The sequence below is a fragment of the Lontra canadensis genome, unplaced genomic scaffold, assembly GCF_010015895.1.
Source record: "Lontra canadensis isolate GAN:19392208 unplaced genomic scaffold, GSC_riverotter_1.0 scaffold83, whole genome shotgun sequence".
NCBI lineage: Eukaryota > Metazoa > Chordata > Mammalia > Carnivora > Mustelidae > Lontra > Lontra canadensis.
In genome coordinates this window covers 5,631,637-5,648,796 of record NW_022631077.1, presented here as the reverse complement: position 1 = coordinate 5,648,796, position 17,160 = coordinate 5,631,637, and the positions used below count along the sequence as shown (strand labels likewise).

The 17,160-nt window shown below is 42.6% G+C and overlaps 1 protein-coding gene across 2 annotated transcripts in view; it reads left to right on the top strand.

Moving 5' to 3' along the window:
- Positions 1–17,160, top strand: part of ASPH (aspartate beta-hydroxylase) — a 213,717-nt gene that overhangs the window by 139,399 nt on the left and 57,158 nt on the right. For both annotated transcript variants that reach the window (XM_032882625.1, XM_032882624.1), the window contains 3 exons: positions 5,714–5,800; positions 12,684–12,834; positions 15,440–15,576. In XM_032882625.1, the coding sequence (XP_032738516.1) occupies positions 5,714–5,800; positions 12,684–12,834; positions 15,440–15,576 (375 nt within the window). The remainder of the gene's footprint in view (positions 1–5,713; positions 5,801–12,683; positions 12,835–15,439; positions 15,577–17,160) is intronic.

The window sequence follows — 17,160 nt, the reverse complement described above, 5'->3', positions numbered from 1 at the left end:
AAGTCAGGAACTGAGGTGGGACAAGAATATGCTTCCCAAGTATTTTTTGGAAACATACCAGGAAGCACGGAGACCTCTGTGACTAGTGTTAGACAAGGTTCCCAGGCCAAGACTGGCTTACCCTCTTCAGCAGCCAGTAAAAATGGGGTAACTCCAAAGACTTTTGTAGCAAAGTTGTTCACTGTCCCTAAATTTAATCATGGGAAGGATTTCTGAATCTGTCTTGTTTAACTTTACAAAATGAAGCCACCTACTATTTGTGGGAAATTTGCATTTCTTAATGGAAGTGAAGTAGGAGTCTTCTTTTTCTATCCCCTCGTTTGGCATCCTCCACTTCCTCTTTACTAAATGCCGTATATGAGAGTGTGGGATGCCTATTTCACAGGTGACTTTAGGGATAAAGGACAAGTGAACAGCTTTGGAGAAGGGCTGTTATGTAATTTTAATGAATGGTAAAGAAGGGCTCAGTTGCCAAGGGGAGGATGAGTCGATGGGATATAAAAGTGCTGGAACAGTCTATGGGGTATTCTCTGGTTCTTGCTTATCTGGAGAAATGATGAGGCATTCCTCCAGCAGTACCCGAATCTCTAACAGAGTCAATAAGGGAGGAGGAAGTAGCTACAATTCTTGCTTCTGAAATAGCAAGGAGCCATATTTATTATTGACTGGATTATCAGCATTAAGGAAGCTTTTTTAAGGTTATTTTTATGGCTGATATTTTCAAATAATGCAGCCGGTCACCTTGGAAGAGCTGAGGCCCATGCTGAGGTATGCCCCAGACAGAGGGGGTCCAGTTTTAGTTCATGCCTAGCTTTAAGGACTATGCTGTATGAAAGTATGGGGTCACTTTATTTTTCCATCAAAAATGTACAGATCAGAACCTAATTCAATCATGTGTTTTTCAAAAGTCATATGTATTGCTTAACACTCTTCCTTACCCATAGAAAAAAGGATCTACTGAAATATTCACTTATTATTGTTTCATTTTAAAGATTATTTATTTATTTATTTGACAGAGATCACAAGTAGGCAGAGAGGCAGGCAGAGAGAGAGGAGGAAGCAGGATCCCTGCAGAGCAGAGAACCTGATGCGGGGCTGAATCCCAGGCCCCTGGGATCATGACCTGAGCCTTAGGCAGAGGCTTTAACCACTGAGCCACCCAGGTGTCCCACTTATTATTATTTCATTTTAAGTGAGAAAAAGAAAGGGAGAAGGGAACATGTAATAAAGCCAGAGTGAGGCTTTCAAACACATGAAAGTTTGCATCACAGGCTCTGAAAGGAGCTTGGGATGAATGGATACGCTGTAGGCAGGATGCAAAGGGAGTAGCGTCACACTCTAAGATGAATGGTGTTCATCAGAGGAGCAGCCCTCCACCAAGTCTAGAGAGAAATGTTCTGCTGTGGATCTTCATGAAGGGTATGCTGACGGATGGCCAGCTCCCGCCCTCACATCACACCAGTGGATTCTGCAATACAGCTGTGGGGGTGTGTTTTCATGTCCTTGGGCACAGCTCAGTGGCCTCACGCCAGAACAATGGGGCCCAAGTACCTGTCTCTCCAATGAACTGTCTTGGTTTTTGGATAAAATGTAAGCTCTGTCGAAAGATGAATTTTAGGCAATTCTTCACAAGCATTGTATCTTGCCTTTAAGTTTTTCAATAAGAACTGCATCATAGCCCTAGGAGCTATATTCTAGTAAGATTCTAGGGAGCAGAAGTTCCTCCACACCAAAAGCACACACATTTACTTTGCCAGCCTGCTAGGGTAAGAGCAGGGCTGACAGTCCCTTAGCAAGGCAACACAGCTTCTGTATGAGGGGGATCGGAGGGATGCCATGGTCAAGTCAAAATATTCCATTATTTTTATATTTTTGATGACCAGCTAAGGGAGTATCCAGAAGGAACAAAATGCTTTAACAGATTTGTTACAAATGTTGTTATTCCTGTGTTTTAGATCGTAATGGTGCATTTAGCATGATTTTCACAAAAATAGCCTCAACATTTGGAATTTAAGTTACAGAAGGCATGTGGTAAGCTAAAAATGGTCCCCCCCGCCCCAAATATCCCAAGTCCTAATCCCTGGAACCTGTAAGCCTTACTGTATTTAGAGAAAGGGTCTTGAAGATAGGAACTTACAGATCTTGAAATGGGGAGATTATTCTAGTTTATCCACTTGGGTCCTAAATGCAATCACATGTTTCTTTATAAGAGAGAGTCAAAGGGGAATTGGAGACAAAATAGGAGAAGGCATCACAGAGGGGAGAAGGCAATGTGAAGACCAAAGTAGAGATTGGAGTAATGCATGCACTGTCAAGTAATGCTGTCAGGAGGCAAGGAACAGACTCCCCCTAGAGCCTCTGGAGGAAGCGTGGCTCTGCCAACATCGCAGTTTCAGCCCAGTGAAACCGATTTTGGACGAATGTTCTCCGGAATAAATTTCTGTAGTTTGAGCCATCAAATTTCTGGTAATTTGCAACAGCAGCCAGAGAAAACTAATCCAGATTTTGGTGCTGTAGCAGATTTTATGCTGCTACTATAGCCAGTACTTAAAAATATGGACATGGCTTTGGAATTGGGTAAGGTAGAGAGGCCGGAAGAATTTCGAGACACAAGAGAGCAAAAGCCTGCATTGTCTAAAGCAGACTGTTGGTAGAAATATGGATGTGAAAGCTGCTTCTGGAGAGGGCTCAGAGGAAGTGAGGAACACCATAGAGAAAGCTTTATCGATAATCTTCGAGAATGTACATATCCTTACCAGCAGAATGTTGATAGGCATTTTTGGCGAGAGCTCGGGAGGAAATGAGGAACAGGTCAATGTAACTGGGGAAAAGGCAGTCCTTTTTACAGAGTGGCAGGAAACTTAAATGAATTATATCTTAAGGGCCTGGGCAAAGCAAAACTTGGAAGCAATGAACTTGGATGCTTAACTGAGGAAATTTCCAAGCCATGTGTCCAGGATGCAGCCTGGTTTCTTTTTTGCTGCTTCTAGTAAAATAGGAGAGGAAAGTGATCATTAAGGAAGGAACTCTTAAAGGAAAAAAGAACCAGAACATGATAATTTGGGGAGATTTCTTGGTCTATCCAGATTGCAGAAGAATTAGGAAGTTCATTGTTAGGAAAGTGTACTCCGGAGAGAAGGCCAAGGGCATGCGGGACATCCTTTTCCTGAAGAGAGTAGGTGTGTGACTCTTGGATCTGATCAGCTGTCCAGCAGAAGCCAGGAACAGAGATGGGATTATCCTGGGAGGGTCTTTGCAGGTGCCTCTTGTCAAATGGTGTGAATCCCCACAACAGACAAAAGAGACCCACAAGGCTTTTGAGAATATTATACCAAGAGAAGCATTGCCACCTGAGAGACACAGGGCAAACGGCAAGAAATGCTGGGTTCCCAAAATTCTACAGGCAGGAAACAGATAAAATGAATCACGCTTTCAATAAAAAGAAAAGATATTCCAAGGGCAGAGTCTTGGACCCAGAGGTGAGAGACAAGGACTTCGTGGCCAGAGACAAGAACTCGGTAGCCAGATCCAAGGACCCAGAGGGCAGAGCCTCAAGCCACAGACTTTGAAACCCAAGAATTCACCTGCCTTCATTTTGAAACTGCTTGGAATCAGTGATTCCCTTTTTTTCTTCCAGGAAGAAGAAAAAAGGCAGTTAGAAGAAAGTCACACAGAAAAAGATATTTCCCATTGAGGTCTTCATCCCTTAAAAGTGGGTGGGGGAGGGATGAAGAGGTAAAAACACGGGATTTTTAGGGCAGCGAAACCAGTCTGCATGACGCTATAATGGTAGATACTGTCAGTATGCAGTTGTCCGAACCCACAGAATATCCCACAGCAAGAGTGAACGGACCCTAAGGGGAACTGTGGACTGGGGGTAATTTTGTCGTGTCAGTGTACCTTTGTCATTTGTAACAAATGCGCCACTGTTGTGCAGAATGGTAATCATGGGGGAGGCTGTGTGTGTTGGGGACATACTGAGTAGATGAAAAATCTATGCTTTGTCTCAGTTTTGCCACAGACCTGTAACTGCTTGCTCTTACAAAATAAAATCTTTAAAGAAATTAATATCATGAGAGGACAGTATATTTTAAAGAGCAATACAATCATTTCTGACAGTACATGTCCTGTAGGGCATGTGTTCCTGGCTTGATTTATTTGTTAACCTGCCTGTTGATCAGGTAAAAGGCTCCCATGAGAGGGGCCCCATTATCTTGTGCTGCACACACATTCCCCACACAACATATGCTCCGTGCAGTGTCTACCAGTTGTAAGCATAACAGCAGCCCCTCAAGGTAGTTAAGTACCCTCATCCCCATTTTACGATGAGACACCCAAGGCAGAGGCATCAGTAACTCTCCATAAGTCATACACCTCTCAAGCAGCAGAGACCAGCCTCCAACCCGTCGGTCTGGCTCTGGAGCCCGCGCTCATAGCTACGACGCTATACATATGTTTTCTACCAGCCCTTCAGCACCACTTATGGGCAAGTGAGAGGAAAAGAAAACCTCCTTCTTCAATACTATCTACCTAAAGAAATGATTTTAAGTAACTTTAATAGGGATGTTGCCTGGCCTTTCACTATTGAGTCAAGTCTTCCAGAAGTAGGTGTCAAGGACAGCCGAGCAGTCCTGCTTTCCCGAGCCACCCTGGTGAGGTGAACTTTTGTCGTGTGGAAACTCGGCTCGGTGAACGTCAAAACATAGAAACCATGGCGAGCTTCCATTTGTATAAGGAGTGAATGGATTTACCAGTTTAGAAAGAGCCAAAGTGTCCGTGAAAGTTCATCTCAGAAAATCTGGCTCTATCCCATGGTTCCCAGTGTCCTTGACCTGCACCATCCATTGGAAACCAGGAGACATTTGTTTCACCTTGTGGAATGGCCACGGAGGGAGTGCCATGGGGAGAGGCTTCCTCACCCCCACCAAGACGCTCACCAAGTTGACCTGTTCCATATCCTCTGTTTCTTTTCATGTCATGGTGGTCAGGGACCTAGTGGAGGTGCTTGGACTATTTTCTTAAGGGTCCACATAAGCTTTGGGAGGGGTTACATAACACAGAGTCATGAGTTTCCCCGGTCAGCCAGGCAATCCAAATCAATGTTAGTGTTTAGTGGCTGACAGGTACCACAAACCAGTGGCCTTATGACTCCAGCGAGTTTATCCCCCCACCAACAGGTGCTGTAGACTTCTCATGGCAGACCCCAAGACATTCCAGCTGCCAGCAGTATATTTTCCCCAACTTAAAATACTATTTTCTTCAAGAAGATAGTAATACTGTAATAGCATTGTATGGTGACCCATGGTAGCTACACTTATGATGAGGATAGCATAAGGTATAAGTTGTCGAATTGCTGTGTTGTACATCTGAAACTAATGTAACATTGTGTGTCAACTGTACTTCAATGAAAAAGAAAGTTAAAATATAATGCATGTAGGAACTGTGCATATAGAGGGAAAATGCAGTTTCTTTAACAGAGACTTAGAGCACATCCTTGGTCAGGTTTCTGTTATTAAAAAAAAAAAATTGTTTTCATTTTTACTTCTCTGTTTTCCAAACTTAATTTTTAAAAATCTTAGATAAAACTGTCTCTAGAATCAGAGTGGAGTCTAGGATGTTTTGACAACATTATTTGGTGAATATTAAAAAACTATATTGAATAACATTATGCATCTGAACTTACTGCATTTATGTAACTGCTTCTTCCTAACAGGGAAAAATTGAAGAAGCATTGAGTGCATTCCAAGAACTAGTGCGCAAATACCCTCAGAGTCCACGGGCAAGATACGGAAAGGCACAGGTATCTGAAGTCATTCCTACGTAGAAGATGTTTTTGATGTTCTTGTGTTCTGTGTAATTGGATTTTTTCACTCCAACCATTTGTATTTCTCTTTGTCCTTCTAACTTATAAACAGAGTCAATTTCTCATGCATATGTGTACACTCAAGCAAGAAATACCGTTTTAAGTACGACAGTTAGCTATTGCCATTGTGTCCCGGTGAATCCAGTAGCGTTCTCCTGCTCTCCCTCCATCTGGCTTCTCCCTGGATTTGAAAAGAAAAAAAGAAGAACACTTTTATCCTTGATCTCCCGTCACCGTCATGCCCCATTCTGCCAAGTTTTCACCGTAGGCTCCTCTGAGCTATAAGAACCGCAGTTTTGCAACTAGAGGCTGCAAGTATGCTTAGGAAAGTCTTGAAAATATAAAACGGAGTTATATTACCAGCTCCCCTCTCCCTGTCTCCACTCCCTCATCTCTTTTCTTCCCTGACTTTCCCGTCATCCAGCTCCTCATTCTGTGAAGCTTTTCCTCACCCACCTGTGGTTGCTGCGGTTGGCTGTAAAGCCGCCATGTACCACTTGCTCTTTTAGACCCTGGGATTATCATAATGAGCCCTCTAGGGGTCTCTGCCCTTGTGGATCTTATCAGCCAGCGGGAGGTATTTTAAACGTTACTTTATCAAAACTGAGAGGGAGACAAACCAGAAGAGACTCTTAATCTCAGGGAACAAACTGAGGGTTGATGGGGGATGGGAGGAGGGATGCGGTGGCTGGGTGATGGACACTGGGGAAGGTATGTGCTATGGTGAGTGCTATGAATTGTGTAAGACTGATGATTCCCAGACCTGCACTCCTGAAACAAATAATATATTATATGTTAATAAAAAACAAAGTCACTTCGTCAAAAATTACTTAGAGGAAGCCCCCTATGTGCAGTTCTAGGCGCTGCAGATGCAGCCACCAGCAGAATGTATGGTATTGTCATTGTGGTGACAAAGGCAGCCCAGGAGACAGAACAAGTAAAATATATATGCTCGTCAGTGAGAAGTGCTGAGAACCTGTAAAAAGCAGAGTACCGCCACAGGATGTGTGAGGGAGTTGATATGTGGGCTAGGGTGTTTGGGAGAAGTCTACCGACGAGGTGACATTTGAGCCAGGGCCTGAATAAATAGATATAGAAATATATAGTTAAGGATATTATAACGTATTAAACATAAATAGATTAGATCATCTTATGTAGAATACGTCATAAAGAAAAGGAGAGCATACCTATTAAGATTTTTCTGGCTGTGAGCTGTGAGGCTTGAGGGTGACGGGGCAGACAATGCTTTAGATACACTGATCAGAAAAGGCCTCTCTACTGAGGTGACAAATGGCTGAAGTGTGACAAGGCAGCTGAAGGAGCTATGCAGGCAGAGGGAACAGTGAGGGCAAAGACCTGATACAGGAAGTCCTGTTGGTGTAAGAAACTCAAGATCAGAAAGAAGGGCGTGCTGAGGGAGGGCGAAGTAGGACAAGTGGGGCCAGGGCCTCACAGATGATATTCTCTGTGCCCTGAGAAGCATTGCAGGGTTTCTGCATGGACTTGGCAATCTTGTTTTTTCATGAAGATTGTTTCAGTTCCTCGGTGGGGGATAGATTAAAGGGGCAGCAGTAGAAGCAAAGAAGCATAGGGGACGACTATAGGTGTACTCAGGGAGCACTGGCCTGGACTGTGGCCATGGCTGTGGCGATGGGGAGATGGTGGGGAGGGCTTCCTGTTGGCTTGGGTGTAAGGATCAGAGAAGACAGGACTGGAGTCCTGGGTTTGGGGTTTAGCCAGAGGAGGAGAGAGAGAGCTGGTTGCTCACAGGGAAAACTGGTAGAGGAACAGGTCTAGGGAGGTGAGAAGTCAAGAATTCGCTTTTTGTCCTGTAAAGTTTGTGATGCCTATTGGACAGTCAAGTGGACATGTCAAGGAGACATTGAATTTTATGAAGTCTGGAATTCAGGACAAAAGCCAGGCCTGATACACAATGTGTCTGGCAGTGAAGCTCCCACAGCCCAGCCTGGAGGGGATGAGATTCTCAACCCTACTGGGAAACAAAAGGCACAAAGCTATAGAAATTTTCCAGACGCAGAACCTGACAACACCCTTTGGGGAGGGGTCAGTGCAGTGACTCATATACGGCACTCACATAGGACCTAACGTATCTATGGATAAAACAAACATGTTTTGCTCAGAACTAAAGGTGGCGACCACTTGTTCCAGATCCTCGAATTCTTCTTATCTCCCTATTAAAAACTTATTAGTTAAATTTTATTAATTAAATTTTAATAAATTTAAAAATCATTTATTATTATTATTTTTTTAAATATCTTATTTATTTATTTGACAGATATCACAAGTAGGCAGAGAGACAGAGAGAGAGGGGAAAGCAGGCTCCCTGCAGAGCAGAGAGCCCGATGCGGGGCTCCATCCCAGGACCTTGGGATCATGACCTGAGCTGAAGGCAGAGGCTTTAACCCACTGAGCAACCCAGGTGCCCCTAAATTTTAATAAATTTAGGTTGTGAAAAAGTAACACAAATACATTTCTCCTATCCATGGTACAGGCCAGGGGTAGCAGACAGCAATTATATAATTTTTGTAAGTGAATTTGGTCAGTAATCCTCCAAAATTGCTAAGCTGTGTTGGCCTTAGGCAAGAGTGAATAGTGTTACCAAAAGATCATGCCTGTTCATTTAAGTAATGAGCTTCATTATTAGTATTGGCAGTCATTTGATTAAGAGAACATATTATCTAGGAAGAAAAAAGATTGATGCAAATGTTAACTTAATTGTGACAAAAAGTACTTTGTGCTTTAGAATTTTTCTTTGTATGTGATAGTAATTACGGGGGCCAAAGTCCAAGTAAATGTGGTACTTTCACCCATGGTGATTGCTGGATTTATATCCTTATTTAACTGTAGGAATTTGAGAGCTAGCGCTAAGGCAAAAATTTTTATCTCTTAACTATTATGCTAGAAGGTGTTATTGATATTAATGTTAATGTGGCATAAAGCAAAATTTAGGCATGGTAAATTAAATTTTAAAAGAGTAATTTAAGAGAAATTGTAAATGCACAGAAGTTTTAGAAATCAGAGTTCAAAAGAAGCTGGATTTTATAGGGAGGAAGAAATGATGACTTTTTCATCCTTTGTTTGCACATCACACAATTACACTGGAATATCCCAACAGATTTTTTTTAATACCCCAACAAACTTGTAAAATGTAGCAACATTAAGTTAAATATGATCTATAATTCTGAAGCATCTGAAGCGGACTGATGCTGTCTGATTCCTTGGATCACCGTGAAAATCAATTCTGACCAAATTCCCTGAACATCAGATACAACATCTTAAATCATAAACTCAGTTCACTTTATTATCTTCACAAACCATTAATGCCTCTGAGGCAGAAAATGACACATCTCCTAGGAAGTTTGGATGGTTGAATTAGTTCAAGTCAACAGAAGGCTTTGTGGTGTTAACATCCTGGAACAAACGTTCAGTTTCTGCCCAAATCATTTTATGTACGGGTGCTAAACTGGTAATGATAAATCTATATGATTTTGATTTTCAAAGCCAAGTCTATTACTTTCATTCAAAAGAATTTAAGATGGAGATGTCATTTTTCATACCAAGATTTTCCCAATTCTGGAAGTTGTAAAATGTTTTTACTTCGTTAAAATGAAGAAATTTGAGGTGCGAGGAAGGGAGGAAACAAAGTACATAAATTGTATCATCTTCCTCTCTTTTTAGATTGGGTTTAGTTTGATATTTATTCCAATTTCTGTAAGGAAGGATTACCTTGGTAGACATTTGTCCTTACAGTAACCTTGACCTGACCCTCCAGATCCAGGATCTATTTGGTAGATCCCCAAACCCAGGACTCCAGCTTGAAGAGGGTGAACTATGTGGTCTCAAAAGGGCTGTCTCAGTTCCAAGACTCCATCACTCTCAGACATCATCTATGAATAATAATGTTTTGGAGAGCTAACTCACCATAGCCAAACTCACAAGAAACTGATGCCTGAACAGAAAAGCCAGCATATGAATATACCGAAGGCCAGAGGGGCGGGATGGCCAGTGTGAGTCATTAACCTTGAACTCTCTCTCCTGGCAGATAAGTCTATAATGGAGACAGCCCATTTACAGATATGAAGAGATAGCGGTATCCTCTGAAGCTTTTTTCTATCAAGCAAGGGTAAATTGCCCTTTTTCAATCCAGAGATTTTTGTCTTATCACTTTTCCTTTATTATAAGTCTGTCCACTTCTCTCTTTCACTCCGCTTCAGTCCTAGCCCTCATCATCTTGTGAAACTTACCTGATCAGTCCACATAACAAGTTATTTCTTTGAGGTGTTATTTTCTGACAGGCTCTCTGCAGATATTAATAATTTATGCTGAATCTTAATAGTTTTTGCTTTGGGACCGGGGAGGAATGGCTCATTTTCTTACCATGCCCTCAAATTGTGGAGTTGTGCTTTACTTTGGTTCTTCAGGAAGTTATATATTGACTGCTGCCCACCCTTTATTTTAAACAGCTGAACATGTTACATAGGATATTAGGAGAAAAACATTTTATATGCGACTTCTAGCCTCTAACTGGTATCCTTTTTCCTCAAGTGGTAATCTTCAAATTATAGTTTACTAAATCAGGTGAGATTTTGACTACCATTTTACACATTCCCCTTTTTATCACTATAGCATTTCACTCCCCATTTTCAATCTCCTGCAAAGAATCTTGTTTATTTCACAGAGAAAATAAAAGTATCCAGAGAGAACTTCCATGTGATCCCGCTACAACACTGAGAGCCCACCTCCACCTGTTCCCCTATGCTCTACCTTCCCACCTATTAGCATGGATGAACAGTTCCGGTCCCCTTTCCCATCCTCTCCCACCTGCTGAAGGAAAGCATGCTGATTTTTGTGACTTCTTCTGTATCATCACATTTTCCCTCTCTACTGACTCTTTTGCATCAGCTTCAAAGCATGCTGTTACATTTCCCATTGGTAATGGAAACAAATTCCTCTCCCTGATCTCCACATTCCCCTCCATCTACTGGCCCATTTCTCTGCTTCCTTTTGAGGGTTGTCTGCATCTCCTTCCCTCCTGGTTTCCTCTGGTCCTGCTCCATCCTCTTACGGGTCCCCAGCTGTCCCATATTTCCCAGATGGTCAGGGCCATCAGAGGTGCCACATTGCCCAATCCAGCCAAGATGTTCAACCTGGTGTCCCTTCTAACATGACTGATCACTCCCTCTTGAAACCTTTTGTCCCTTAACCTCCAGAGCACTTTCTTGTGGTTATTTTCTTCTTACCTTACCTTCTTATTTTCTTCTTACCTTTTTGCAGACCCTCTCCTGTCTTTCTGACTTCTTTCCTGGACCCCAAATGCATATATGTACCTTTCTATCCAGCATCTCCACTTGGGTACCTAACGGATATTGAGTTTAATATGTCCAGAACGGAACTCCTGATTCTGAATGCCTACAAACCTGTTATTGCCCTGTCCTCCCATTCTCGGGATGGCAGTTCCCCCTGGGTATCGCTCAAGCCAAAACCCTTGAATTTATCCTTGACCTCCCTCCCTCCCTTTCTGTTGCATTTCTGCCCACCTGCAAACCTGTTGACTCTGACCTTCAAAATGTATCTGTAATCCCCCTACCTCCTACCACCTCATTCCTACCACCGTAGTCCAAACCATCCTCATCCCTGGGTCTGGGGTCCTGCTAGAGCACCATAGCTGGCCGCTGTGCTCGTCCACCGCCCTTTTGGTCTGTTCTCCCTCCCACTACCAGTGTGATCCTCTCCACGTACATCAGATCATGTCAAAAACCCCCGGTGTCGGGGCGCCTGGGTGGCTCAGTGGGTTAAGCATCTGCCTTCAGCACAGGTCATGATCTCAGGGTTCTGGGATCGACCCCCGCATCGGGCTCTCTGCTCAGCGGGGAGCCTGCTTCCCCCCACTCTCTCTGCCTGCCTCTCTGCCTACTTGTAACCTCTCTCTGTCTGTCAAATAAATAAATAAAATCTTAAATTAAAAAAAAAAACAACAACAACCTGGTGTCTTTCCATCTCACATCGTGTAAGTCTAGTGGACTTGGCAATGGCTTACCACGTTTTTCATTACCCGACCACCACTCCTTCGCCAGTCCCCTCCTTGCCCCCCATCCTGCACCAGCCTATCCTCTCCCCCTCACTTCCCCGCCCAGGGCCTCGCTCTTGCTATATTCTCTGCCTTGGAATGTTCTTCCCCCAGAGAGCCTCATGCCTCACTCCCTCTCTTCTTTCAGTCCATTCCTGGTCATCCTGCCTGAACTAACTCTTCCTACCGCCCCACTGTCGGCACTCCTAAGCCTGCTTTGTTTTTGGTCCCCAGCACTCGTGGCTGCCAGACACACAGTACTTTGATTTGTATATCGTCTTTCTCTTCGTAATGAAGCAGAATGAAAAAAGAGCTTTATCTGTTTTGTTTACTTTGCCTGCCATGTAGCTCCCGGATTATAGTTGTTGAGTGAATGTGTGAACCTGCAGACAAACTGCTGAGAAACAGGAAGTCCGGACTGGAGCCCTGTCTTTGAAATATGAATGTGTAACATGATACATATCTCCGTGAACCCAGCATAGATTAATTATTCCTCCTTTTATATTTTTTTCTCATCTGTAGCTTGGTAGCTGACTGGTCTTCATGTTATTGAGATAGCACGTTGCGTCGCTTTTCTCTGTCTGCTTTTTAATCTCTTGATAAAGAGAAGATTTTAATCTGTCTTAAAATGCTTTTCCCACATGTCCAGAAGTTGACTTTACATGTATATTTGGGGTGATTACAAATACAGCCTGTCATGGGACACTTACCCATTGTGGGGACTTCCTCTAGTGTGAAGACGATCTGGCTGAGAAAAGAAGGAGCAACGAGGTGCTGCGTGGGGCCATCGAAACCTACCAGGAGGTGGCCAGCCTGCCTGATGTCCCCACAGACTTGCTGAAGCTGACCTTGAAGCGGCGCTCGGACAGACAGCAGTTTCTGGGTAAGACAGAATAAGAGTTAGTTCAACCCCAAATGCTGTGCTCTGTGCTCTTAGAAGAGCTTAGTTACCTAGGAGGGAACCTGAGTTTCATAACTACTTTCAGATAATTTACATGAATGGGTCCTAGACAGAAATGGTGGTCCTGACCTTAATACTTATAGAGATGTAGATGGTATTTCACCACCTTTCCCCACTACCCTCCTCCCCTCCAATTTTAAAGCTGACATAGATGGGATGCTGGGAGGTTGGATAATTTGCCTAAGGAGTCACAGCTAATAAATTAATGGGTCTGGAATCAAAACTCTTCTTGCTATGCCAAACTCTTTTCTCTCTTAACAATAACAAATCTATTCATGGGTGTTGAGATTATCAGTGGAACAATTTTTCTGTTTTCTGGGTTTTTAAAAAAGATTTCATTTATTTATTTGAGAAGAGATTGAGAGAGCGCACAAGTAGGCAGAGGGGCAGGCAGAGGGAAAGAGAGAAGCAGGCTCCGCCTGAGCAGGGAGCCTGACGTCGGGCTCGATCCCAGGACCCTGGGATCATGACCTGAGCTGAAGGCAGCTGCTTAACTGACTGAGCCACCCAGATGCCCCTGTAGAACAGTTTTTATAAAAGATTAAATATTAGGAGTTCCAGACACTAAAAATTTTGCCTGTAAAGTTTGACTCTAGACCAAGGAAAATGATAGGGAAAAAACCTTTTTAAATCTTGAAGTAAATTTGCCACTGCTTTGCAAAGAGCAGCATAGAACATCCTCCTCTCTGACCCAAGTGCCGGGACCAAAGGCAAGTAAGACTAGCTTGAACCTAACTTCATTATGACCAGGCTTCTGATTCTCTTCCACCTAACTTGTCATCAGGAAACCAGATGGAAGCGTCTAGGCCAGGTGTAACCTCTCAAGCGGGTGCTAGTGGACTGATACGTTACATGAACAGTCATTGATGCCACTAGGAGAGGCTCATCTAAGTGATACCGAAGGCCAACTGACCCTGTTACCAATTTCCTGAGGGATAGGATTAAGAGTACTTGTGTCACTTTGGTAAATGACCTAATATGTCTGATAGGAGTAGAACCCAAGGGATGATTAGAAACTAGAAGAAAGAGTCCATTAAACTTCTATGCAAATGGACTAGTCTAGAAGAAGGAAAACATACAGCACCCACACAGGATGGGAAAGGCAAGGTTGGGACTCAGTGGAGGCAGTCGCCTTGGGCACAAAATTAGTAGCACTGAGCTTTCCTCTTGCCTCAGGCTCCAATATGCCTTGGTTAAACTCTGTTACTTATTCTGTCCTTCAAATTTTGATATTTTGTTCATTGTGGATTTTTTACATTAATTTTGCTTTTTAGAATGTATAAAATCATCACGCCTCTGGATGACTGAATTTTTGACAGCCTCTTAAACTTTGCATTGAGCGCCTCACTTGCCTCTCCTTATTCCTGGCTCTGGGGAAAGAATCTACTAATACATCTAACCCCCTTCTGCAACCATCTTGAATATAGTCTCATTTTCCTCCAAATGAGAATGAGGCAAGTTCCTAAGAGGAGGTTGTATGAGGAAGGGATTATAGGAAGAAGATTTTATTGAAGGTGACAAGGGGGTGAAGTTTACTCCCAGAAGAGCGGGGTTGCATGAGGCAGAGTAAAGGAGACAGGAAGGGCAGCTGGAGGGATGTTTACCCGGACCTTTGCAATGGTTAATAGGGGAAATGTAGGAGCAGAGAAAAAAGTATGAACTAAGTTGGCCAGATGGGGGGGAAGGGAATGTATAGAAAAGTAAAGTCAGATTTGTGAGTGAGGGAATGAGTCACCAAGCTAACCAATCCAAAATTGGCTAGTAATGGGAAGAAGGCCGTGGAATAAGCTGGGTGGTGTTTTATGCCAGGTAGTTGTATATGTTAGCAGGACACACAACAGTATTAACTTATTGATAGTCCTATCATACTCTTGGCTAATAGTTTGTGGGCAGCTGAACCCTTTAGGGGAATTTATCTTATCATGTATACTGGTCTTATTTTGCACATTTTCCCATATTCAATTTATTTTCAACTGTGGTGAGGAGCAATGACAGTTGGCCCCAAAAATTTTAAGTTTCCATCACATAGCCTTAAAACTCGACTGAGGCTGGGGTGTTCATGATTCCTGTTGTGCATAGCATCCTATCATCCACCAGAGGGTCCCATAATACCAGCTGATGTCTTCTTACTCCTCGACTAGGTCATTCATTCATTACCTGGAGGTGAAGACACTTAATTGGAACTAGCATGAGCGATATACCCCAGTGCCTTTTCAAGTTTCACAGAGGGTGCTACACCCAAAATCTGTTAGACTTTTTGTTTTTTCTCTTTTCATAAAATCTTAAAATTAATTGTAATAAACCAAAGATAACCCAGTGAAACAGTTTGTTGGTTTGTTTTTTAACAAGGAATTGATAAAACTTTTCAAAGAGGGCATTTGACATAAGAAGGTAAATGTTGGTGAACTCAGAAAATGATAGTCTCTCCTGTCTCTTGTGCTTTGTGGACTCAATACGAAGATGACCAGGATCTGCTTTTATTTCTGTTGAGTTTTGTTTTTTTTTTTTCCTCTTCCCACCAAATCAGGTCACATGAGAGGCTCCCTGATTACCCTACAGAAGTTAGTTCAGCTGTTTCCTGATGATATGTCTTTAAAGAACGACCTTGGAGTGGGGTATCTCTTGATAGGGGATAATCACAACGCTCAGAAAGTCTATGAAGAGGTAAGCAGAGAGCAGTCTACTGTTCACCACATCCCGTTGTTTTGAGCATGAAGTTTTTGGTTTTTTTTTCAAAGATTTTATTTATTCATTTGACAGAGATCGCGAGTAGGCAGAAAGGCTGGTAGAGAGAGAGGAAGGGAAGCAGGCTCCCTGCTGCACAGAGAGCCCGATGCGGGACTCGATCCCAGGACCCTGGGATCATGACCTGAGCCGAAGGCAGAGGCTTTAACCCACTGAGCTACCCAGGTGCCCCTTGAGCATGAAGTTTTAATGTCACCGGTGAATTGCATTTATTTCACCCAACCTCTCGCTTTCTTCACTTTAAATTCAGTTAAAGAGAATATAAGTATTAGTCTAGTTGACATTCTAAATTTTGTCTCCATCTCTTAAATTTTGCCTTAATCGGAAAATTTTAAATTTTAGTTAATGCCTGGTACCTCAAAACCTTCAACTTATTATTGTGATAGTTTTTTTTTAAATAAATTTTAAAGATTTTATTTTTATTTATTTTAGAGAGAGAGAGAGAAAGAGAGAGAGCTGTGCGCACACGTGCATGCGCATGGAGGGGCAGAGAGGGAGGGGGAAGGACAAGCAGACTTGCTGCTGAGTGCAGAGCCCGATGTGGGGCTCAGTCTCAGGACCCCGAGATCATGACCTGAGCTGAAATCGAGAGTCCACGCTTAACTGACTGAGCCATCCCAACACCCCTATAATTGTAATGGTTATAAAACTTCATATTTATCGGTCCATAAACACCTTTTCTAAGAGTGTGCTTCATGATAGGAAGTAGAACTCAGTTTTTCCATAAATGGAAAAACACCCAACTTTTTCCTTTTTTTCAATGAAAGTCCAGTCTAGAGAGAGACTACGGAGAAGGAGCCTTTCAAGCATGTGGAGTAAATTACTCACGTCTTGGAGGGCAGTAACTCTTTGATCCTCTAGCAGAGATATCTTTGAAAGGATTTGTACTTTAGAAAGGTTATTTTAATAGATAACCTCCAAGTTACAAATAACTATAAATCTAGGAAACTTGTGTTCCTTCCAGTAATGAGAAAATTCATTTGGCATAGAATAAACAGGATACCCAGTGAACTTTGAAGCTAGAGAAAGTTAATGCCTCCATAAAAGAAAGGGGAACACATTTACCTGTTACTCTTTAATTTAGATGTTTTGGTCAGTGGTTTTCAGGCTGGTGTATTTTACATCAAAATGCTACTACTCAGTGATAGCCAGTGTGATTCCTTCTGGTTTAAAAAATGCTGTCACTTCACAGAGGGGTAAGGTTTTCTTTTTTTATTTTATTTTTATGGTTCTGGAGACTTAACTGAAAATCATCAAATTTCAGAACAATTTTCTCTTCATCCTTGTCATAATTTTCATATTTTCTCAGAGAATAGAAGACTTGTGTGTTTTATAGCATGCCCAATATCTACATAAAGTAGATTGATCCTGCAGTGTTGAAAATGTGTACACTTCACTCGTTCCAGGTCATAAAAGAAGTCCAGGTGGGGTGATGTAGTTGCTAATGGCCAAAACCTAACACTTAGTGCCCTGTCTTGCAAAGGTGGTTTAAGGGAAATAATC